The sequence below is a fragment of the Lonchura striata genome, chromosome 8 (genome assembly GCF_050655825.1).
Source record: "Lonchura striata isolate lonStrDom1 chromosome 8, ASM5065582v1, whole genome shotgun sequence".
Taxonomy (NCBI): domain Eukaryota; kingdom Metazoa; phylum Chordata; class Aves; order Passeriformes; family Estrildidae; genus Lonchura; species Lonchura striata.
This window is the reverse complement of record NC_140710.1, coordinates 31247124-31271603: the sequence shown is the minus strand read 5'-3', so window position 1 is coordinate 31271603 and position 24480 is coordinate 31247124. Positions and strand designations below refer to the sequence as shown.

At 46.9% G+C, this 24480-nt stretch overlaps 1 protein-coding gene across 10 annotated transcripts in view; it reads right to left on the bottom strand.

Annotated features, from left to right (window-relative positions):
* Positions 1-879: 879 nt before the first annotated feature.
* The window catches only part of DNM3 (dynamin 3), a 175353-nt gene continuing 151752 nt past the window's right edge, over positions 880-24480 (bottom strand). For 8 of the 10 annotated variants that reach the window (XM_085586847.1, XM_021545816.3, XM_021545817.3 and 5 more), the window contains 3 exons: positions 21486-21712; positions 20055-20288; positions 880-6746 (listed from right to left, as the gene is read on the bottom strand). In XM_085586847.1, the coding sequence (XP_085442973.1) occupies positions 6677-6746; positions 20055-20288; positions 21486-21712 (531 nt within the window). In that variant the 3' untranslated portion in view covers positions 880-6676. Of the gene's footprint in view, positions 19111-20054; positions 20289-21485; positions 21713-24480 lie in introns of all 10 variants that reach the window. The other 2 variants (XM_085586848.1, XM_085586851.1) reach the window with 2 other exon arrangements.

The following is a 24480-nucleotide window of genomic DNA, read 5'->3' as shown; positions in this document are numbered from 1 at the left end:
TTCAGCAGCTCTCTGGATATTTTAGAGGTCAGTGGGACCCAAATCAGCTGCAACAAGAGGAACTGCCCAATTTCAGCAAAGCTGTCAGACCAGCCTTGAGAACAAGCACAGGCTGGCTGTCACCTGGCCTCCTGCACACACCCAGATCTCATCCCCTCCTCTGCCCCATCCTGAGCAGAGCCCTGCAGCTCCCTGCCACCATCCCCTCCCTGCTGCCCGGGACCCTCTCGTTTGGGCCCCTGGAACACCAAGGCCAGTGCCCAGTGGTGCCTCCTTACCTGGTTTGTGAGATACCCCCTTGGCTTTTCTGGGAGGAAAAACAGCCAGTTAAACCCATCTGACTCCTCACAGACTTCTCTGGCACCCAAAACAAGCACATCATCTAAATCCCAGACTCTCTTTCCCACAGGGATGGACACATTTGGAATCCCAGAGGTAGCTCCTTACAGCTGTTTGAGCTCAGATGCTCCAGCGAGATCAGCTTGCAAGGAATTCAGAGGTTTAGCTTGAAGAAAATTGTTGGAACAGCTGCAATTTATTTATAATTGTGCAGATTAATCAGTCTAGGGACTGTCTAGAGACTGCTGCTCCTTTGAGTTTCCGCTCAGCCAGGTGCTGCTGCTGGTGCACTGGACATATTTTGGAACTCTGCTGGCTGCTCTTCCGGCTAATGCTAAGCCAAAGCCATTGATATGGAGCAATCCTGGTGCTGAATGCATTCAGAAGTGCTGGAACTCCAGCAGAATGTCCATCCCTCCCTCCACAACCTTGGAGGGTGGGAGCCCCCACATAGCCCAGGTAATTTCTCCCACGGGGTAAGAATGTCTCAGTGGGAGAAAGAGTGAGTAGACCCTCCAATACAAACACAGGACACACTCCTTTTGTAGTCACAATTTTATTTTCTTTACATCCAGGCTTATCATTGACATCTGAAAATAAAATAATTCATTTACAAATAGGCTAGTGCAAATTAAAGGTAATTTTGGATTAAAAAAAAAAAAGACATTGCATGTAACACAAAAGAAATGTGTGTGTTAGGATGATCTTCCTGGAACAGCTGGTGGAGGTCGCCTAGGGAAAAACCAAAAAATAACCCAAAAATCACAGGGAGAGGGGTAGATTTAAAACAAAAGGCCAAGATACAATAAAATGACTCATATACAAAATTATCTTAATAAAATGGGTTAAGACAAAAAGGCACAGAACATGCATATTAAGGAAAAGAGCAAGAGCAAGATTAGAATCAGCTGGCTCTCAGCACAGCCTGGCTTTCATCCTCACTGCCTCCCTTCTGCCTGCCAGTGCCAGAGAAGCAGAACAATCCCATCCCAGGTGTGGAGGTCACTGGTCACAGACTTTCTAATTCTCTCACAGCAAGTTATACTCTCTGCAAGAGCTTTTCCCCAGGCAGCCTTAAAATTCTCACCGCTGTTCCTGAGTAGAACTGCTGTGGGGCTCTGATGAAATGAGGAATGATCAAACAGGGTGGCCCATGGGGTGGGCTGCGGTGTCAGGAGGGGACATTGCTGGGACAGGTCACAGACAAAGCTGGGGAGCCCCGTGGCAGTGAGGGCTCAGGGCACAGAGCAGCTGCTCCTCCTGGTACCCAGCACAGAGCACTCAGCTCCACCTGACCAACATTCCTGCAACCAGGCTCATCCAGGGGGATGTGACGTGCTCCAGCCAGAGGGGACACGTGTGACACTGCTGTTCCCTCAGGGAAAGTCACAGACTACCTCAGCCACGGCCATTAAAGACCAATAAAGAAATCTCCAAATGTTACAGGATACAGCAGGGATGTTCCTGTTGTGCTCACCCCACCTTTTGCTCCCTCCTTTCCCAAAACCTAAGGACTCAGCCACTGTGGTGTTCCCACAGAAAACTGTTGTGTTCTTTGTGCCCTACAGACCATCTCCAAGCACTGATTGCAGCTACTTGGCTCATTCAGATCTGCAGGAGGAAATGAGTAATCAGGACATCTGCGCATTTGTATACAATCTTTAGGGGGAAATCCCTTTCAGACATATTTTAACTCCAGCTCCTGCTTTGGAGGACTGAGTCTGGCGTTCTGCACAGCTCTGAAACTCCTCTGAACGTGCTTTCCTCAGCAATGAAGTGAACCCCAGGTACTGCTTGTAAAACATTCATCTATCTCCCAGCAAAATATCTCTGCAGCACTCCAAGGCCCTTGCAGGGGAACAGGCTGAATGCTTCCCAACGGGTTCCACCTCCCCTTTAATGACATCTCCAGTGATCTCGGCACAACAGCACCTCCAATAAATCCTCCCTGCAGGCCCCACCGAGGCAGTGTGGAATGCTGAGATGATGGTGCAAGAGACAGAAGACACCACTCATACACATCCAGAAAGTAATAATAAAAGCCCATCAAGAATGACAGTTTATTTCAGATCCAGAAACGCAGCATAACATTTTTACAGCAGGTGTATGTGATGCTCAGTGGTGACCACGGTTTCAGGAATCCACTCGCTGTGCTCAAAGGTCAACACCAGGAACCATTTACAGATTACAAAACCAAAGGCAGATGTTTTGGCTGACATGAAGTAGGGCATTAACATACAGAGTAAAAAAAAAAAAAAAAAATCAGAAAGAAATTAAGCATTTGCTTCTTACATAAAAGAAGTCATCGTTTAGCCTGTCCTGGAAAAGTAAAGAGACAGCAGTAAAGCAAACGGCCGGCAAGGCGGGACAAATCATAGATCAAGCAAGGGTGGAGGGCTGTCGGGACGGGAGGAGCCGTCGGCATCAGCTCGCCTGCAGACAAAGCAAGAGGAAAGACAGGCAGAGTGACATTCATTTACACAGGGGAGCTGTTCTGCACCAGCCTGGGAGCAGGGGCAGTGCCACAGCAGGACGAGCTGTGCCAGGAGGGCACCAGGAGGCTCCCTGGTGGCACAGGGACAAAGCAGGTCTGCTCTCAGTTCAGGAGGTTTGGATTATTTTAAGACAGGACAGAACTAGTCAGGAATCTCAATATACTGTACACATCATGGTTAGTGGAGCTGTCTGTAACAGAGAGGATAATATTTTCTATGTTATACTTGAACATGAAATTCCATAACCTATAATGCATCTTTTTTAATATAATAAATAATCTACTCTTAGGAGGCTTACTCAGAAAGTGCAGTAAGATCAGCAATAAAATAAACACATATTAACTATGTACATAAGCCTTTCTGTTGAACATACAATCTTTTTAACCCTAGCACAAGATCCCTTGAGATCCCAGGCCGAGAGCTGTTCATGGCACAAGCTCTTCAGCTGTTGGTCAGCCACAGCAGGGTGAGGTGGAAATGTTCTCTGGGCACAGATCCAGGCTCAGGCTCAGCCTAAATGCAGTATTAGATGAGCACCCTCCTGAAACTTAGCAACTGCAGCACGCACATCTTTGTGCACCTCAGGTAAGATCAGACTCTCCGGTGTTGCTTCATCATTGCTCCATCAGTGCCTGGCAACCAGAGCTGTGCCAGAGGGAAGCAGAGAAAGGCAGAGCAACCTGCACTTCTCAGACACGGAGCTCAGACCTGGCTCATCACACCTAAGTGGCTCTGCAGAGGGGCTCAGTCCCTCTGGCACATCCACAGGGTGCTTGTCCTGCTTTCCTTTGGGCATGGAGTGAGTTGCTGCTGAGGCTGCTCCTCCAAGAACAAGGGACAGGATGGATGGGACTCACCAGCATCAGGAATAAGTGGGACAAACAAACAAACCCATTCCAGGCACTCTACAGCAGAAGGAAGTGGGCCAAGGCTGGAGGACAGTACTTTCATACTTGGATGTGGCAATTTCTTGGGAAGCATTCAAGCGTTTTTCCTAGAAACAAGTCTATGTGGTTTATTCTCACAAGCACATATGCAAGAAGAGGTGAAATCATCAAACCCTGGATTTGTGCTCACGGTTATTTATTAACCTGCACACCTAAAAGTCCTGTGTTTAGGGCACAGGGCCAGATTTAGATGAGGTTTGAATGAGTATGCAGAGGAAGGAGGGCTGTGCAGCTGTGTCCTGCACCCTCAGCATCAAGCACAGAACCAGATGCTGCTGATGCCTCACTGCCTCCTGCTCCTCTTTCAGGTAAATCCACCCTTTAGAGCTTTATTTACAATTCAGGGCAGAGTAAAGGACAGTGCTCAATTATGCCACCTACTTCCTTATGCTTGGCAGAAACAGTCATTAAAGTAAATTAGGGAGTCTCAAGCAGAGAGCATTTAAAAGCATGTTTTTAGACCAGGAGCTGTGCCATGTAATTGAGGCTCCTGACTTTCCAGCATTGCCCTCGTGTCCCATGCAGCCACACTGGCCTGGATCACCTCCTGGAGGTGATGCTCTTCCCACTGAACAAAGGACAACTCAGCTGAGTCCTTTGGGGCATGGTGGGATAAACCCAGACCATGGCCTTGCAGTATCCTAGAATGGGTTGGCTTGGAAGGGACCTTGGAGCTCATCTTATTCCAAGCCCCCTGCCATGAGCAGGGACACCTTCCACTAGACCAGGCTGCTGAAAGACCCGTCCATCCTGGTCAGAGAGTCACCAAGTAAGTATCAGAATTTGTTATTCTGGTATCAGAAGTGATATCAGTGTCTCTGTGGCTCAGGCGTTAAACCTGGCAGCTGCCAGTCAGTAACAGAGTTCTGATAAACTGTTTGGATATTCAGGAGTGCTGGCAAGGCAACAATATGGGCTACTGTGGCTATTTACAAAAATATACCAAACAGATGCAGCACAGGTTACAGCAGAGAGCACTAACCCATGGAAAGCTGTGAAGAAGACAAGAAGAATAATCAAAATATGTTTTCTTTTTTTGTAGTAAAAATTAGTATGACTGTGGCTGTGTTTTCAACCTTTTCTTCTCCTTGAAAGCTGATTCTATGCACTTGGCATTGAGATGTGGACCTGTTCCCCAAACAATCACCAGCAGTCCGCTGAGATCACCAGGATGCCAGTGCTCTGACAAACTCCATCTTCACCGTGCATCACATGTGACCTCCAGACTCCCCAGGTGTGTGTCACAAGTACGGGGTTGACAGGAAATTACAGTTAAGCTAACACACAAATCATGATGCTTTCCCAAGCTCGTCTCCCTTCTGCAGGCTGAAACATGATTTGCTGCACTGGCAAGCACAGCTAATCAGCAGCCTGGGAATTAACAGGCTAAATCCCCATTTGTTGTGGCTCTTTGATTGGATTCTTCCTAACCATGGGGCTACAGCATGCTGGAGCCCTACAAGCAGTCTCAAGAAATACATTTATTAGACTGATTATACTGGGGGCCTTTGAAACCACCAATTGCTTTGCCTAGGGATCTGTAACCATATAACCAATAGCAGCAATTCATATTTTCTGAAGTAACAAGGCCAAATTCCTCTCTAGTTTCATTCTCTTAACTCACTAAGTTCTAAGCTTTAAGGGTGACACTGACCCTAAGCGTTTAAAGTGAAGTAATGCAGTAAGACAAAAGGTTTTTATAATTCATTAATTTATAATGTGCAAAACAAGAGGCAGAGAGCACTTGCTCTGCAAGTGAGAAGCTGCTGAAATAATCCAGAATGCACAGCTGAGCACTTCCCAGAACTTAGCTGGATAAAGCAACAGTAAACCAAGGTGTGTGTAAGTACCATGTAATGCAAAAAGAAAATCTTTACACGGGGGGCACAGGGAAACTTTATTGACTGGCATGTGAAAATACCACAAATATCTCACATCCAAACCTGGCCCTCAGGAAGTTGAGCTGCCAGTCTGGGCTGGAGCTGCCACGGTGGGCACAGGAGGGGGACCATGCCCAGCTGTGCTTGTATCTGTGTCTCTGTGTCCTTCTGAGTCCCAAAGGGACCAAAAGCAGTGCTCAGTTCCCTGGATCCTGCACACAGCACATTTCCATGCAGTCACTCCCCTCAGCGCTTCCCAGGAGCAGTGGGAGCAGGAGGGTGAGCAGGGACAGAGGGAGCTGCCACACGCTGCTGTGGCACACCCCAAACCACCCTGTCCTGGCTCCCTGCTGAGCCCTGTGAGCTGGGGCACCTCAGGCTGCTCCTCACCAACCCAACCAGCCTGGCATGGCAGCTGCCAGGATGGAAATGAAGCAAAACATGCCTTGTCCCACACAGCCCTGCTCGTTTAACAACATTCCTTAAAACTAAATTTTGGATAAGGACAACTGATAGGAGAAGCAAGCCTCTTGCAAGAGAGACCTGGAAGTGTGGGGCCTTCAGAAGAGCTTGGTAAGAAACCACATGGCTTTTCTTTGCCCAGTTTAGCTATTACAAGAGAAAATAGAAAAGCTGGAAGGTACAAATAAAAGCAAGATTCCTTTCAGGTAAGAGGGGAAAGAAAGCAGCAGATCAAATCAACACATGCACAAAGACACACAGAGTCAAGCCCTCACCTGCTGTAGAGGACTGTGAGCACAGTTGTCTGGGTGGAGATATGTCAGTAAGTTAGCTAACATCAGTTATTGCAGAAGGAAAAGTCAAGGCAGCACAGACCTTCCCCAAACACTGAAGACCTCATAAACAATGCAGAATGGACAGAGAATATCAGTAAAACTGGTTACTTGCCTAGAGATGTCCATACATGCGACTATACACTGGTTATTGTGACGGTTACCAAGCAATTTGTTTCCACGTATTTGGTTAACAACGAGTGACATGCCAGAAACTCCTTTTAGTCTAACAGGGAGGAGTCTAACGGACGGATTACAGTGGGCCGAGTAGGTGAAGGGGGTGGTCTTCGACTGGAGAGAGAGAGAGAAGAAACAATGAGCACAGACAAACACTGAGCACAAAGCGGGCACCTCTGGCTGTCGTGCCATGCACATGCACGAACACACCACAATCCGACCCACGTGCGCTGAAGCGAGACACCCCTGAGCACCCACGGCAAGGAAGGAGGAGATGGCTTTGTCCTTTCTGCCATGCTTCACCCTCTCACCCATCACTGTGCACAGCCTGGGGCTTCTCCACACACCGCTGCCGCCTGGAGCCACGCAAACCAGCAGGGCAGCGTCCTTATTCCCTGGTTTCAGGGGTCAGTCCCAGCCTGGACAGTCACGGAGCAGACTTACAAGCACATTTCAGAGCAGGCAACAGGACTGGGGAAAAGAGCCTGCGGCAACTTCAGGTCCGCTTTGCAGGAGCAGGAAAACCTGCAGCTTCTCGCATAGCTGGGCAAACTGCAGCGCTATCAATGTGCCTGACTCAGAGGCACACTGTGAGGCTTTCTATCAATGGCCAGTTTTGAAAATGCCAGTCGTGGCCAGGGCTGCTGGATTCATTAATTTACCACAAATGCATTTTTCTATCAACTTCAGGAAGTGCTATGGAATCACGGAATTTTTTTTTTTTTAAAGACTTAGGCGCCTTCATTCAATTTTCCTGTATACTGCAAAGCCCTGCATTTTGATTTGGATTGTGTCATTCTCTGATAAGAGACCCCAGAGCAAGAGTTAGCAGCAGTGTGATCTCCAAGCACATTCCACCTGCAGTCCAGGCTGGCACTTATCCCTCTCTCCTCTCACCAAGGATAACACCCAGCTCTGCTGGAGCTGTAGACAGAGTCCCTCTGGAGCTGTGTAACACTTTACCTTTTTGTGTGCAGGAAGGTCCACCTCAGGGCTGTGTGGAGGTAATTCCATCAGCTTAGTTACAAAGAGTATTTTGTTGATGCTCCATTCCACCTCTGCCCATGCAGAGTCTGAGCTGACAATTGCACTAGCTCGCACAGTCCTGCCTGGCACTGCTGTGTGCTGGATAAACAGCCCGAGAGACTGTTCCTGCCAGCCTGCTCCCTTACCCAGCTGTCCAGCAGCCTCCAGCACTGCTCTGTTGCTGCATTTATCCCAATCCATGTCCTAGACGGTGCTTTTGCTCCCTTTAGCAGGAGGCACCAGGTACTCTCTCTCTGTATTCCTTTAATTCCTTTACCCTTTTACCCAGATCTCCAAGAGAGCTCATGGCTGCACCCAGGCTCTGAGCAAGGCAGGAGCTGAGGCTGGTTCCCATCAGCTCCTGCACAGCTCATCATCATCATCATCATCATCATCATCATCAATTAATAATAATAAATTAATAATTTTTCCCCCAAAAATGTGCAACCCTTTCTAACCCATCCTCCACCTGTGCAAGCAGGAACATTTGTGGCTCTGAAGAAGATTAGGAAGGAAATGTCTCATTCTGCTAAAGCTAAACTGAAGATGAAAAGAATGTAACAATGTGTTAATCTTCTTTGAACTGGAACAAAATATGTGAGACAAATTTACACTTGACCAAAAAAAAATCTCATTTGGCTCACTGTGCATCTTGCGCGACAATATTCTCTTTTGGTGAAGAAACGAGAATTTTAATCCCTACCATGCAACAAATACAAAATATGCCAACTAAAGCATTCAAGTAAATCAACAAACTAAAAAAAAATAGGCAAAATATAATTTCTTCATGGTGTATTTTTCTTACAGGAAAAATGTTACTGTGTTAACTATTGTTTCTTGTGTTGCTCCAGTGTAGGTCTTCTGGACCCATTTCCAAAATTTGTAGTTTCATAAAGAACCACTTCTAAGGCTCTGCATTTCTGCTGGGTTGCATTAAATTATTCCTTTGTTGAAATGCCTCACATTGCATTGTTTAGGGCTTACTGAAAACATCGTATCATATGTATGCAATTGACAAACAAGGGAAAATGCATACAGCTGTCTTCATATCAAATTTAAAAGCCCAAACGTGCATTTTAATACCAGGTTAAATGCAGCCCACTGGATTCAAATAATGCAATTTAGCCAAATTGCTATTTAACACAGCAGGATCAGAAACCGGAGAGCACAGTGGGAGGATTTCCTGGATATAATCAGTCAAACCAAACCTGAGGCACAATCAAGCCCGTTTCCCCCTTGAACCAGCGCTGCTCCTGCACACTGACCGCTGCTCTGAATTTCCACTCGAGCCCACTGCGGGCCTGGAGAGAAGAGCTCCCCACGAGCTGTTCCCACTGCAGAGCCAGCCAGCCCTGCCGTCCCTGTGGCACTGCCCTACACACCGGCGTGCTCAGCGCGGGGAGCCTCCAGCCCCGCCGCGCCCGTCTGTGCGTGCTCCCACGGGTGTCCGGGATGCCGGGACACGAACACCCGTGTGTCCTCCCAGCGGGCATGGGCAGCACATCCCAGAGGAGCAGGGACAGCCCTCCTCAGCTCCTCAGCCCTCCACACACAGCACGACCGGGGCGGCAGCACCTCCACCTGCAGAGCCTCCTGGAGGAGTGGCAGAGTTTGGGCAAGGCGGCGCTGGGAGAAGAGCTGCAGCAGCAGCGTTTCCCTGCAGCCTGCCGCTGACAGTCTCCTGGGATACCTGCAGTGCCAGCAGCGGAGGAAGGGGGACCGAGCTCCCGAGGCCCCGGGCAGAGCACGGGGGCTCGGCTTGGGAACAGACCTCCCCTTCCTTTGCCACCGCACTCGGCATCGGCTGGCACGGGCTGGAGCTCAGGTGCAAGCTGAGGAAAGAACAAGCCCTAAAGTTGCCTGTCCTAGACTTCCCTGTCAAGGTGACAAATCATTCCGTGACCATTTCTACACTGGAAGTAGCGTTCAGACCTTTTTTCATCCCCTAACGGGAGTCTCAACCCCAAAAGCAAGAGGCGAGGCCAAGCCCCGCGTCTCTGTCTCTGCCCGGCTCCTTCACAGCCGGCGCCGCTGGAGCCTGGGCCGCCTCGAGATGAGGAAGGCCGAGCGGAGCGCGGGGGAGCCGAGCGCGGCGCGGCAGGCGGGCTGGCCCGGAACCCGGCAGCGGCAGGGGGAGCTGCAGCCTGCCCGCGGCCCCGCTCCGCGTAGCTGCCGCCCCAGGGACCGAATCTGTGCCTGGGCCCAGCTCCGTGCTTAGTCTGAGCCCAGCGGATGGCAGCGGCGCGGCCGGCTCCCTGCCCGGCTCCCTGCCCGGGTCCCTGCCCGGCTCCCTGCTCGGGTCTCTCCCTGCCCGGGTCCCTGCCCGGGTCTCTGCCCGGGTCCCGGCCCGGCTCCCTGCCCGGGTCCCTGCCCGGCTCCCTGCCCGGCTCTCTGCCCGGGTCTCTGCCCGGCTCCCTGCCCGGCTCCCTGCCCGGGTCTCTGCCCGGGTCCCTGCCCGGGTCCCTGCCCGGCTCCCTGCCCGGCTCCCTGCCCGGGTCTCTGCCCGGCTCCCTGCCCGGGTCTCTGCCCGGGTCCCTGCCCGGCTCCCTGCCCGGCTCCCTGCCCGGGTCTCTCCCTGCCCGGGTCCCTGCCCGGGTCCCTGCCCGGGTCTCTGCCCGGGTCCCTGCCCGGCTCCCTGCCCGGCTCCCTGCCCGGGTCTCTGCCCGGCTCTCTGCCCGGGTCCCTGCCCGGCTCCCTGCCCGGCTCCCTGCCCGGCTCCCTGCCCGGGTCTCTCCCTGCCCGGGTCCCTGCCCGGGTCTCTGCCCGGGTCCCTGCCCGGGTCCCTGCCCGGGTCTCTGCCCGGCTCCCTGCCCGGGTCCCTGCCCGGCTCCCTGCCCGGGTCCCTGCCCGGGTCCCTGCCCGGCTCCCTGCCCGGGTCCCTGCCCGGGCTCGCAGCCCGAGGGGCGGCTCGGCCCCGCTGAAAGCTCCGCACAGAAGCGGCGCTGCTGCGGGAAACCCTTTTGGATTTGTCGTCAACATTTCAGCTGCGTTTTCGGGCCGTGTCCCGCTGCCTGGCCCGTGTAACTCACTCTCTAGTCTTTGGGGCTGTTGTTATTTATTTTGCTGCCTTTTTTTTTTTTTTTTTTAAACTGTTTGTAGAAGTGCTAAAGGGGCAGACCATAGGCCTCCCCGGGGTTGAGTAAACGAGTCTGCAAAAAGAATCAGTTCTTCTAACTAGCACACATTAAGCAGACATAAAGAATTTACCCATGAAAATTATGGACTAAGTATGTATTTAATAACTCCCTGATGTTGCTGCAGAGACTTCTCCTTTGAAGAGCTCAGTGGGGTTTTGAATGGAGGGTAGCTCTTAACCCCGTTAAAAAACTTTTTAAAAAAGGAAAAGTTTTTACATTTATTTTTAACCTTAGTAGCACCCCCCCCCCCTTTCCAGTTTTAAAAGAACTCCTAAAAGCTTTAGCTAGGCAAACGCTGAGCAAAAGAAACTAAATAAAGCAAGTCTAGACTTAAAATTAGATCAGAAACATATGGGAGTTCTTCAAGGCTTTGCCTTTTGAGAAGTCCTATCGCTCCCCACACAGAGTGCACAAAATGTGCTTTCAGTAAAGCATGGCTGCAATTACCATGGGAGGCCCTGCTCAAAGATGGCTTCTCGCAGCACAGCCAGAGGACTTCGAAATAAAAGGCTTTCATTTCCACTTATATTTGACGTTCCTGCTCGCTTTTGTGACCACCAGAGAACACTTGTGGAAGGCATGCACAGAACTCTATTTTACAATACATCCTATAGATCTGAAGCTGTGAACAGAAGCCCATTATTCTCTCCCTTTTCCATCATCTTGGTTTCCCTATAACCCAGCCCTCTCGGAGTACCCTATACGTGACACCATCTTTGTAGAATTCAACAAGAAAATACTTCAAATCTCTAAGCAGCTTTAAGACTGACTGCAGGCAAATTTGTTTTAGGTGACAGAACAAACCTGGAATGTGAGGCGTATGGTAAGAGTGCAGTGACTTACTGGAGGTGAGGAATAAATCTGGTTTCCTGTTTGGGTGATTATTTAGAGAACTAAGCAACTTGGTCCTGAGAAAGTTATAATGCTTTGACTGATTTTATTTTTGTACTGTTGCTCTAGGTTTCGCTGTTTCAGTAAGATCCTGAGAGACCCACACCCTCTATTTTACTGGTTCTTGTATCAGCCTAATTTTTATATGGCATCTCTCGACCTCCATCAGCCTCAGGATTCGGAGGACAACCCAAACCAGAAATGAAAGTACTGCACCCACCATGCTGGAAAAACAGAGGCAAGACATGGTTTATGGACCTAATTAGTCTTCAGTCTGTGCAGGCTTAAGCTCTGTCCTACAGCAGATGCAGCATGGCTGCTGCAGAGTCTTCCAAACATCAACTAAGGAGTGGAAGTGGGAAAGCCAGGGGGAAGAAAGGCACTTGATTCTGGTGACACAGGTCATAACAAAGCAGGAAGAGCAGAAAAAGGATGACATCAGGAGGAGTAAGGCAGGAATCACAGACAGGGATCAGGAGGAGATGGTGATTGTGAGGGAAATGAGAAACTGCACTGAATGGTGACGAAAGGTCAAAGGAGCTGGGGAATATCTGCCTGAGATGGTCCCTTAGCCCAGTATAATGGTCCAGGAAAGTGAGAATTGCTCAGATTTGTTTCTGTACTGGAAAATTCATTTTGTAATGTCTCTAAGTGTTGCCCATAGGATCACTAGGGTCAGGCAAGTCAGGAAGGGAAGCCCTCAGGCACAGAGCACAGCTTTTGAGGGTGGCTGCTAGTTCTGAAGCAGTTCTCCAGCTGAACTCGGGCTCTACAAAGCACAGAGGGTGTGCTCAGACTGTACTGCCAGGGACTGTCTCAGCTGTCCCTACAGCTGAACCCCAACACTGCAAATGACCCCACTGCACAGTGCTCTCTCAGTGGAAGAATTTTTTTGTTCAGTATAAGCAAGTTAAGGTTATTAGAGTATGCTGTTTTATCAGATAGCTATTTCTTTTAAATGAAAGAACCAAAACCAAAAAAAAGAGTGAATGGGAAGAATGTGTCCTTCCACTGGCCACCACTACACTGCAGCAGTATAAATCTCCATGAATTCAAAGGCTTACACTGTTTGAAAGCACTAGGGTTAGTGAGATTTCACTGTGTGTGATTTAACTTAATACAGATACTCCTTTCAGAGGCAATGTGGTCCAAAATACGATGTTCCAGCAGAATAATTTATTATCTACAACTTAAGCTATGTTTTCTATATGACCATAATAAATCAACGTCCATCACACACACATACAAATATATTGTATGTTTATGTGAACACTGCATTTCCACATTAGTCATTTCAGGGAATTAATGTGTCGTATGAAAAGCTCAGCTTGAATAAACACAAAATTAATTCAACGGAGTGACCAAGACAGACTATTATTCTTAAGAAACTGTGTGTTCTTGTTTGCCCTTCCGCAGGGAATATGTCAAGTAAGCAAGTGTGCAGTGCATCTGTGGAATACTGTCCCAACCTTTTAGAAACCCTAGGTTAGGATGGTCTAGAGGGTCACAACTGGCCTTGAAGAAGAAAAAGTTAGGAGTGCTGAGTGAGAATGTTCAGAATGATGTTCTGTGCATGACAGATGACAACAGAAGGGCCACAAAATCGGCAGGAAGAACATGTGATCTTTCACAGCACCTCAGGACACTGCTCTGTGTGTAGTTGCACTGTTTGCCATCAGTGTGAATCATGTACCCCACTTTTTAACACATCTCTGTTCTTCCTTCCTACTCAGCTTTGAGCTTCCCCTGCCTCGTTGCCTCTCTCCTCTTTAGTTACCTTGGTGCAAGAGGGGAGCAAATGCCCTGATTGTCACCTCCAGCTGGACTTGCATCTCTTCTTGTCCATGATGCCAACTATTAGCACTGTTAATGGAGCCATGGAGTGCCCTCATTCACTACTGATCCAACACAGCTCGCGGGGGACAGGAGAGTTTCAAGACAGCCTTTCAAGATGCCTGCAGGTGCAGGAAGGGAAGTTCAAATCATCCCTGTTTATCTCTGTTTACTCTCAGATGTTTTCTCTTGTAGCATAAGGCAGCCTAGAAATGTACTGCTCTTTGCCCACTCTTTCAGACAAGGCAGGAATTCCCTGCTCAACACCATTCCTCTAATCCTACAATGTCTTCATGGCAGCTGGTATTAAACCATTTCCTGGGACAAAAGACATCTTCAGGTTCCTGTATTTCTGTCAAACAACTGCTATTGCTTGACTCTTTCTTCAAGTGAGATGTTAAAGAGAGATGTTAAAAATAAAACAATTTCCTTTTCTAACCGTATCTTGAGAGAGAAAATGCTAAGGAAGAAAAAAAGAACCAAAACCAAACCAAACTCAAATTTTTTGCTGAAATTCAGTGTATCAGCTAACACTCCTCCTGTGTTTGAGGATGTACTTGCAACCTCATCTTTACTCCAAAATCACTATTTTGATGCTCTTCAGGTTCCTTGTTTTTCTATTTTCCCCCCTCTTGCATCTCTTTTACTTACCCTTCCCCATCACATAGCTCTGGTCTACACTAAGAGTAATGAAAAACCATTTCATGGCCAGATCCTCTTCGCTGAACTTTTAAAGTGACTTGCAACAGTCCCAGTCCCAATATGTCACTTTGTTTTAAAACATTTTTTTTGTTGAATAAGGCAGCACAAGTAGCTCAGGAACAATACTCAAGATGATTACAGCTACCTGAGATGCAGTAGACAGATCACACCTCAACCCTGTGCACAGCAAGTGATCCCTCAGATACTTTTGTTAACTGCCCCAGTGAACTGCCCATCAGAAAATTCCTGGGCCACTGAAGATATGGACAGCCTGTGCCTGGCTGACAGAGGGAGGTGCTGAGAGAAGTTAAGAGTCAGTGGCAGAAGACGTGGTAGCCAGGCTGTAATGTCTGGCATCCCATGAATTTTGTTTTCCTTGCTCTTCAGGACAGTCATCTGGGGAGAGGAATATAAAGGAAGGCAGTAACAAAATCCTACTGCCAGTCTAAAAGAGAGCCATCCTTTTAGGAGCAGCAATCACTGAAGCTTCTGGAGCAGAAGTGAAAACTCTCCTGTACCTCTCATGGCATTACAGCTCAGATGAAGAATCAGTTCTGTGCAAATGCCATTCCAAATTTCTCATAAGATCAGTACTGCAGAATTACAATGAAACTGCCAGACTTGTTGTCTTGTGACATTTTACATGTTTTTACAACCTGCTGGGACCTGCTTTCTGGCCAAGCCCTCCAATACTTATCCTCATGCAGAATGCTCCTTCCTTCAGTGCTTCTGTTGTCCCTCTTCATTGCAGGGGGGTTGGACTAGATGACCTTTAAAGGTCCCTTTCAAACCAAAGGATTCAGTGATTCTATTCTTTGATTCTACCCTATGACCAAAGTTGCAAGATGAGCCCCGGGTTTGCACCTGGGAGTGTGACTGCCCTAAACAGTGGAGCTCGTGTTTCTCATGCGTGTCACAGCCACTGCCACCAGGCTGCTGTTAAGAAAGATTGCCAAATATTGCATTCTATGGCTTGAAAACTGTCTGAAAAGCTCTTCATGACAGAAATGCAAGGTGACAGCTCTACAAAGGTGGCAGGGAAGGGATAAGCTGGAAAGAAACCAAGACAAGATGGTGAGAAGGAAAGGAAGGAAGACATGGGGAAGGGAGACAAATGTACCAGGCAAGAAACCAAGTGAAAGGAAGAGGTGAAAGAGGAAGCAAACAGGATGGTCAAGAAAGGGACAGAGAGAAAAGGCTGAGAAAAAAAGGGAAAATAGTGAAAAAGGACCCAGTGGAGGAGGGGAAAATGCAAAGCTTCTTTCGGAAAGATAAGAGAAAATAAATGGAGTCTGCTGCTGCTCAAAGCAGCTGGCAGCAGAAGTAACATATTACTGGGTGTGCATTTCAACAAGAAATGTACATTAGACTGGTAACAAATTACACAGGGCTGTCCTCCCTCTGGGCAGAGATCTCAGAAATAATAACTGATATTCTCCTAAGTCATGTAATTTTGGGGTCCCCGGACAGGCAGAGCTGGAAACATACTGACTACAGAAGGGCAGTGTCCCCCCCGGGAGGGGCTCTGCCTTTGCCCACGTAGCTGTATATTCTTTTGATCACAGACATGAGACGCAGAATGAAATTAAATTATTCTTTGGCTTTCTTTTCTCCCGAGGTTCAGCAGGAATTTGAATTCCGTCCATGTAACACTTTTGTCTCTTTGCTCGCATGAAACAATCCTAATTGCAGACTATACTTTTTGAATATGACTTCTGCCAAAGATCCATTCAAAGAGGACAGAGAGCTGTGCTCTCCTACCTGGGTGTTCAGATTCAGATCATGCAAGTCAGCATGCAAACACTCTAAGGTGGGCTCTCACTCATCCTGCCAGAAGAATTTGGTGCAATGCCTATTTGATTACAATTTATATTCCATTAAAAAATACAGTAGTAAGCTTTTAAGGCTGCACGGTCAAACTTTCAGGAGAAGGAAGATTCCCAGGCTCAGGCAGGATAACCCTTCTGGCCTTATATGCCTATGCACTATGACAGATTTTATTCAGAGGATCATGTGCAATTTTTGCACAGAATCTCCTTATCATTCAATGCACAGGGTTAGACATTTCGTTAAATGTTTTTAAAGAACTCTAATCCATAAAAATCCATCAGAGAAAACTTCATGAATGGTTGATATTTGGCAATCAAAGAGTTGAGTGGGAGCCTGTGGGCCGGGAGACATCAAGCAGTAATGCTTTCTGCTCTGCTCCTGACTTTGAAAGTTTTTAACTGCAATTACTGTCAGGTAAAAGTACCTTTTTCTGCCAGTTTGGCAGAATTATGTAATGGTGGCTTACAAGGTAGATTAGATAAGCACAGCAGGCGATGGAATTCGTCTTGGTGGCATAACAAAGGGGAGCTGCAGAACTGCCACCAGCCCTTCCCTGCTGGCTGGCTGTGGGTGGAATTGTAAATTGTAGGGACAGCGTGTGAGCAGCACAACGTGAATTTTCTCCCCACGACTCGCCTCACATGTAAAGACCGGCCCCAGCCCTGGGGAGCAGCCCCAGCCTGCCTGAGGGTGACACACATGCTCCAGGGTTTCACCTCCTGTGGGGTCACCTTAGTCTCAGTGACTAAGCCAGGAACCATCTCCAGGGCTGTGTTGGGAAAGCCCTGGTGAATCCACAGCAGCACTGCGGAGCAGGACACAGGGAAAAGGGCAGCGCCCTTCCACCCCCACAAACGCCAAGGGTTCTGCTGCCAAGAGAAAAAACATCTCCAATTCTATTGTTTTCCTTGTGGCAAAGCTGAGATTCCCATTCAGGACATTAAAAAGCTAAAAATCAGGCATCCACAGTAGAACTTAAACTGGTCAAGATCAAGCTTTCTGCACAGACAGGCAAACACACATCAGGGTGAGCTGAAGTGCTTCTAATGCCTGCCTAAAGCCATCCTACCAAAGCAAGCACACAGCTGCATTTTCTTTCAAAATACTACTGAAGCCTTTTAAAAGAGAGAGGGAATAATCCAGATTCTGGCAATGGGGAATATTTCACAAATCATATATGCTTTGGCATCAAGCCCTTAAAGCCAGGGGCATTTACTCACAGGCTTTGCTGGGAGAGATCCACCCACCTCAAGTGGGATTAATTAAAAGAGGCATGTATCATGCAAATAGTTTCTGTTTCCTTACAGAAATATTCAGAGCACATAACCCAAACCAGCTTTAGAATCAGAGCGAAGCAAGGAAGAAAATTACTTCCTGCTCTCCTAACTCTTTTCCTTTCCCTGTACATTAAGGGAGGAACAGTGAGAAAATGCCGACAGCTCACCATTTCTGTACAATTTCTTTGAAAAATGCTAATAAAGTAGAAGAAAAAAGAAACCTGTGTTTTCAAAGACAGAGGCTGTATCTCATGGTGAGGTGCCAAATTTTCCACATCAAAGGTGTGCTGATCTGCTCATTGGACAAGGACAGTCCAAGTCTTACCCCTGAAAATGATCTTTCTATCTTAAGGCAGAACAGGAGAAAATGGAAATTTTGTATTTCTTCAGCCTGTCAGGATTTTCAGCTCCATGAAATAGGGACAGGGGCTGCAACAGAACGCTCCTTTGGAAAGTGAGTTAAACTTGAAAAGTACTACTTTCTTCTCAGGAAGCTAAACTATTTCCCTAGATAAGAGAGATCCCAACACTTCAAAGAATCACTGCAGAAAATAATGGTGGAACAGTCAGAGCACAGAGCCCCAGTTCAAAAATAAGTCACAGAGAAAGCTCAAGTTTCCACAAGAACTCTTCCTCAGAACTTTTTTTTTCCCTTTTAATATCTCAGACCCATTTTCTGAGTCAATTTCCTATGATCCTGCAAAGGCTGTTATTAAAACCAGACCAAGCGTAGCTGAAATTCCAGGGCTCAAAAGAAACATTTAATAGGCGCAGGAGCTGGCCACACTGTCCCCCTCAGGTGATTTCCCCTGCAGCCCCTTCCCTGGGATTTCCTCCCTCGCAGTTCAGTCAGCAGAAGAAACCTGAAGTTTCAGCAGAATGGCAAACCCTTCCTTCATTCTTTAGCAGTTGAGTTTTTTTTTCTGTTTGAGGCTTTCATAGCTCTAAAAGAGAGAACTAGGATCTAGTCCAGAAGATGTGTATTGCAGATTATTTTTTTCCACAAAAATGTCAGGCAGTCTCACATTCAATTCTGTAGCCAGCTACAGTATTTTAAAATCACTGACCTCCTTTATCCGCCACTGCTTTTCATGCCACCAGTGGCCGTCCCAAACTGAGTTGTTCCCAGGCTGCTTACCCATGTGTCTTTTGCGTGCTAGAAAATTCCTTTCTGGTCTCCATCCCACCTATCACTTTGGCATGAAGAAGATGGTCAGCAGGCATGCTCTTGGCAAGGCACCTGGGAAAGCAGTGTCCATGCACAACCACGGCGGGCAGGGGAAGGAGCCGTGCAGGTTGACAGGGCAGGGGACAGGAGCCATGGTTCTCTCTGGTGGCACAGCTGGCACAACTGCACCTCATCCCTGCATCCCAGTGATTTGGCCTCTGATGGCACACAGGAAGCAGCAGGGCCAGCGCCCTCTGGCTCAGCCCCAGGCTCTCCCAGCAAGGGGCTGCTCCTTGGGCTCTTCCTTTCCAGCACAAAGTTTGGAAAGGCAATTCCAGGTTTCTCCCCAGCGGTCCCTGCTGCAAGCTACAGGATATCCACTAAGGTGAAAGAGTGTTTCATGGCTGGGCATTGATGCAACAATGCCCTTTTCATAGCAAATATATAAAAATACTTCATTCCTTTGATATACCTCATTTATTTATGCTTTCTATTATAAAGGGTAATTATATTATAAACACTGAGCCTCAAATTTAAGTTACTGACAACTACGACAGATCTCACCTATTTAAAAGAAAATTCTTCTCCAAAGCGTCTCTTCTCAATTACCATTTCTAAAATTGAAAATGTGCACATTTTATTTTTGTTCCTATTTAGCTGGTTCTTTTTCCCCCCAAACTGTGAGTGCTTTCAATGTAACAGTCAATTTATCAAAAATGGAGAAACTCCTTTGTTCCAACATTGCTTTATCTGCCCACGCCTCTCATAATTTAGAAAGTTAATGAATCCCTCAGAATCAGAGGTTTTAATATATATATATATGTAAGTGATTATGTGTATTACATCATTGTGAAAATAAACATGAAGGACATTCTATTCATATAACATATAAAAAAGCAGTTAATGCCATAGCAAATTATACAATATGCAAAGCTACTTTAAAAGGTCCTGATAAATGCAAAGCCCTAGGAAGGGAAGGAAATAATGCACTGAAGACAATCTTGTTCCTTAACTAATTGCTTGGTACCATATGATGTACTCTGTCCGACAACTAGGGACTGTTTTCAACTCTCTGGAAATTAATGGCTTTGCAGGACAAGAATCAGACTCCCAGCAGTTTGTTCCACTGGTTCTACAAGAATTGCTCTTGTTCTCTCCCAGGAGAGCCCCTGCTTCCTCTGGTGAGGGTTCAGAAGGGCAGAAGTGAGGAGCTGCCCCTCTCCTCATGAGTGTAGGAGACCTCTCTCTCTCTCTCTCTCTCAGCCCTCATGAGGGTACAACACAACCAGAACTGGGGTTCTCAATGTGAGCAAATCAGGGTCTTCCAACCAACTGATGAAGCTTTTGAAATGAAAAGATCTTCCTATCTTTTCAAACGGGATATGTGCTAAAAAATGATTCCATCAAACACCTTTGACTGTGCAGGGAATGCCCAGTTTTGCTTTCCTACAAGACTTTCTCAGCAGCAGCGCTCGCCTTCCCACCCAGGGAGCAGTGCAGAGTCTGTCATGCCAGAGGGAGAGAACCATGCCACCACTAGGAACACCAAACCTCTTACCTTGGCACGCTGGGAGGAGCCCGGCTGGGCCGAGAGGGAACCTGGGGAGGTCCTCCATGGGCTTCAGCACTGGGAAATGGAGGCAGAGGTCCTGGGCGGAACGGGACCGGGGGAGCCCCCGACTGAGGGCCTGGAGAGGGGATGGCAGGAGCGGGTCCTCGGCCAGATAAAGGTCTGGTTGGGGGATTGTTCAGTGTAGGTCTCCTTGGAGTTGAAGGACTTGGAGGAGGTGATCTGGTGAAATATCAGAGATTTTAAAAGTTCAGTAAGGTAGGGGTGCAGGTTTTGGGTTTGCTTTGATGTACTGTATTTTACTTTAAACAATACTTAAGACTTACAACAGATGTTTTTTATTGGCATTTTCCTTTGCTGTCAGTGTCAGAGGATCACATACAATTAAGACTCACGTTTCCCACTGACAGCATACAAGCAAAGAGGTGAATAAAATGGCTTTTATTATGCAAGTCCTAATAATGTTTTGTTAAGTGGAATTTCTAGGACATGGAGCCTGACATGCTGAATTATTGTAACAGCTTGAAAAAAGAGGCCAAGTGGATACACAACTGAGGTGACAGAAGCAGCTGCTATTTGAAGCATCAGAGAAGATTTAAGTCCACTGGACAGTCTTTTGCGAGGTAAATATCCTGTATGGTGCTCACAGAAACATACCCACAGAATAGGTGGGTATGTTTATATATATAAACCTTCCCACATTTTATATGGGAAATATTTGGGAAAATGTTTTGATTTTTTTCACAGATATCATTAAGACCTGAAGGAGCATCTTCCCAAAAGGACAGGCAGGGAGGGAGCTCCTGATCTTGTTGGAACCCTGGTTACTGAGAATTTGAGACTTTCTGTGCTGACAGACTCTGACCCCCAGAAGAGCACTGCATATGACCTGAGGCCATAGAGAAAGCTTCCAAAATGGAATGATAGCACTGGGATTATGGTTGTGGAGTTTGAACAGAAGTGTGTAATATCATACAGTAGAAAACTTACAGTTCAAAGTTTTAGAATATAGTAATATATATAAGACAAGATAGAAGTTTTAAGACAGAAGCTAATCCTTCTTCTTCACCTCCTTCTTCGTGAGTTTGAGCAGTGTTGTAAAATTAAATAAAAAAGTCCTCATTGCGAGTCACGAGTAATTAGTTATTGAGTTAAAAGTAAAAATAATTTAAGTGTCATTTCTTTATTAGCCAGTTCACCCTTAAAAAGAAATACACCCTTAGAAAAAGAAATACAACTCAATTTTTAGTTTGTTAGAGTGAACTCGCAGTTCATAAAACCGCAATAGAGATAAAACCCGATAAACAGCCCAACAAAAAATACCATCTCACGCGTTTACTCCCAAGCTTAACTGAAAAGAATCAGAGGCAGCGGTGGTGCCGGGCTGCCTGTCCCGAGGCTGTGCTGTGAGGTGCTGACCTGCGTGCCTGCTGCAGCCAGGAGTCGTCCACGGGCGGCGGAGCCGGCGTGGACACGGTGCTGGTGCTGATGTCGCCGATGATGGCCAGCGCCTCCTGCAGCGCCTGGTACACGCGCAGGGTCTCGTCCCGCCGCTGCGCCTGCTCCGCCGACTCCTCCATCAGGGTGTTCTGGTCCTCGGAAGAATACAGGTGAGCCAGCAGCTCTGCGTTGATGAATTCTTTTACCTGTTTCATCAGACAGAAGAATAAAAGAATCCTAAACCACCAAAGAAAGAAACAAAAGTCTCTACGGAAAATACAATGCTGAACGAATACAGGGGGAGATCAGTGGAAGCAGATTTCATTAGTTTCTCCTACTACCTTACACCTGTTCTGCTGCAGTTCTGCCTCTCTGAGGTGACACCTCTGCTTACAGTTCATTTCCCAACAGCTCCCAGGAGCCAGCTGGCATTTTGGGCCCTTTCTAAGGGCTGACTGGGAGGTAAATGGCAGTACCATCAGATATAAATTCCCCAGGGAATGGGAGTTTTCAGGCTTTATGACATACCTGTCAATTGCTTTCTTAGCAACAATTTACCCTACTGTAGACAGCGTCTTTCATTTTCCGGCAAGTCTGTCAGATTCTGAATAACCCATCCACACACATTCAAACTGAAGGGAGAAGTCTCCAAGTAATCTAATTTACTATATTGATTTCCTGCTATGCCTGCCCTGGTTATGGAAACCTGGGCCACATTAAGAGACATAAAAAGCTAGAGGTACTCTAATTAAATAAGACTGTGGTAAATAGACCAACTGCTGACCTACTAAATCCTTGCACTTGAGACTTGTTGCTGTTCTGATCTATTTCTCATCTGGTGCTTTGCTCCATAAAGCTTTTTTGAGCTGGAGATACTGATGCTAATACATTCCCAGGATTCTGATTACATAAACCCGAGCTCCGTTTGCTCATGAGTTTGTGCTAGTTTTGTGATTTAAAGCCTGACAGTGAGACTAAGGCAATGTTTGTGTTTAGACAAGGTCAGTGGGAGCAGTGAGCCAGCACAGCCACGGGACCCTTCCTGGTCACCAGCAACGAGCAGGCAGCCAGGACAGAGCTCAGAGGGAAACAACACCATACTGCCTGGGCTTGGCTGTCATTTCCCATTCACGTACGACAGGAGATGCACAAATTCTTAGCAAAGCCTGCAAAATTTTTCCATGAGTTTCATGCTGTTTTCCAGTAGATGGTACTGATCAAGAGCCAGAGTACACTACTTTCCTCGTGATTGCCAAAAACTCCACATTAAAAACAGATATCATAGTTAAACAGCATCACATTCTGCTCGATGAAATGAGCATTTTAATGGCATCACTTCAAAAAAAGAAGTCCTAAAATTAGATTAAGGCCAGAGCTGATTGTAAATGCATTGTTAAACCACAAATATCTGTTTGAAAAAAATCAGCCTGTGACAATTATCATGAGAAGTCCCTGTCTGTCACTGGCAGAGGATTTGAGTAAATCCCTGAACTCCTCTGGAAAGGGAGGACTGCTGTGTTAAGGATGGATCTTGAATCATCCTCCTGCCCTCCTGTGCTGTACCTAGACAGAGAAAAATCTTCCATCAGAGCCATTTTCTCCAGCTTAGAAATGGAAGGGAAAGTGATGCTTTCTCATGTTTGTTCCTTTCTGTAAAGCAGACTCACGGGAATGATTTAAAACATTTTCCTTCACAAACATCAGGCCTGCAGTCAAAGCTGAACCATAGCAAGCATCCAAATGCCAGTTCCCCAAATCTGCCCTGGCACTCTGAAATGGGGCAAGGTGGCCTTGGAACCTCCTCAGTGGGAAGAGAACACATGGCACAGCCTCAAATGCAAACATAACCATTCCTTGACCTGCAGTTTGGCAGTAAGAGTCCTCTGGAGTTTTTCTCCTCAGCTGAGATCACTATCAGCATACACTGTTTATGGAGCATACACAGACTACTCTTAAGACCACCCCTCTTGTATAGTCCAGGATACCAAGGCACGATGAAATACAAATTTGTGTATGTGTTTTTTGTTTGGGCATGTTTAAATTGGTAATGGTAACTCAATGCAGTTCTGTGTGGTAAATGTATTTTCTTTTAAGGTAATCAACATCCACCCTAGGGGAAGACCAAGGGATGAACTTGGAATACAGCAATCTACGCTTAGGCCCCAAAATATGCTCAGGGACAGCATGTAATTATTTTCTGTACACTGAGTTTGAATCTGATACTTTCCTTGAATTGTAAGTACTTGTTTATGGGCCCACAAAGTGGAGAGGAAGTTCTAAGAAAACTTGGGAGGTTGCAATTGTCATGGAAACAAATTCCTTGGGATCAATTTGTTTCCAGAGTTTTGGAGGCAACGTGATGGGGTAGCAGAAAATACAGAATATGTTCATTAAGGGGAAGGGAAAGTGTCTTCACTTAACTCCTGGTGGATGGATTGGACTTCTGAATACTCCAAGGAACACACACACAGCTTCACAGGACCCACCTTGCATCACAGTTCCACTCCTTTCCAGATCTTTGCACAACCTTTTGGCAGGGCTCAGCACTCTTGATTCAACCATTTCTTTCTCTTTTCAATAGCCCTGATTTTAAAAAATTGCTATTTTACCTGTTGTTTTCAATATGTTCATTTAACTGCCTATGCTGTACACAAAGAAATTAATTAATGCTTCTAGTGTCGCTCTTCACAGCTCTTTGAAATGCTTGGATTGTTTGCCACAAATTTAACCTCTAGGGTGGAGGTGTAGGCCTCAGCTCACCTGGAAGCCCAAATGCAGCTTGAGGTCAGCTGAAAGGTAGGTGATGTTTTAAGTGTGTGGTTTCTGTGTGCCAGCCTGGCAGGCTTTATCAGTGTCACCAACAGCTGATGAGACTGAAAGCACAGAATCTCATAGTAATCTACTTCTGAGGGATGCCTAACTTCAGAGACCCCTAAACAATTCCAGATGAGGAGGTGAGTGGCAGAAAATTTAA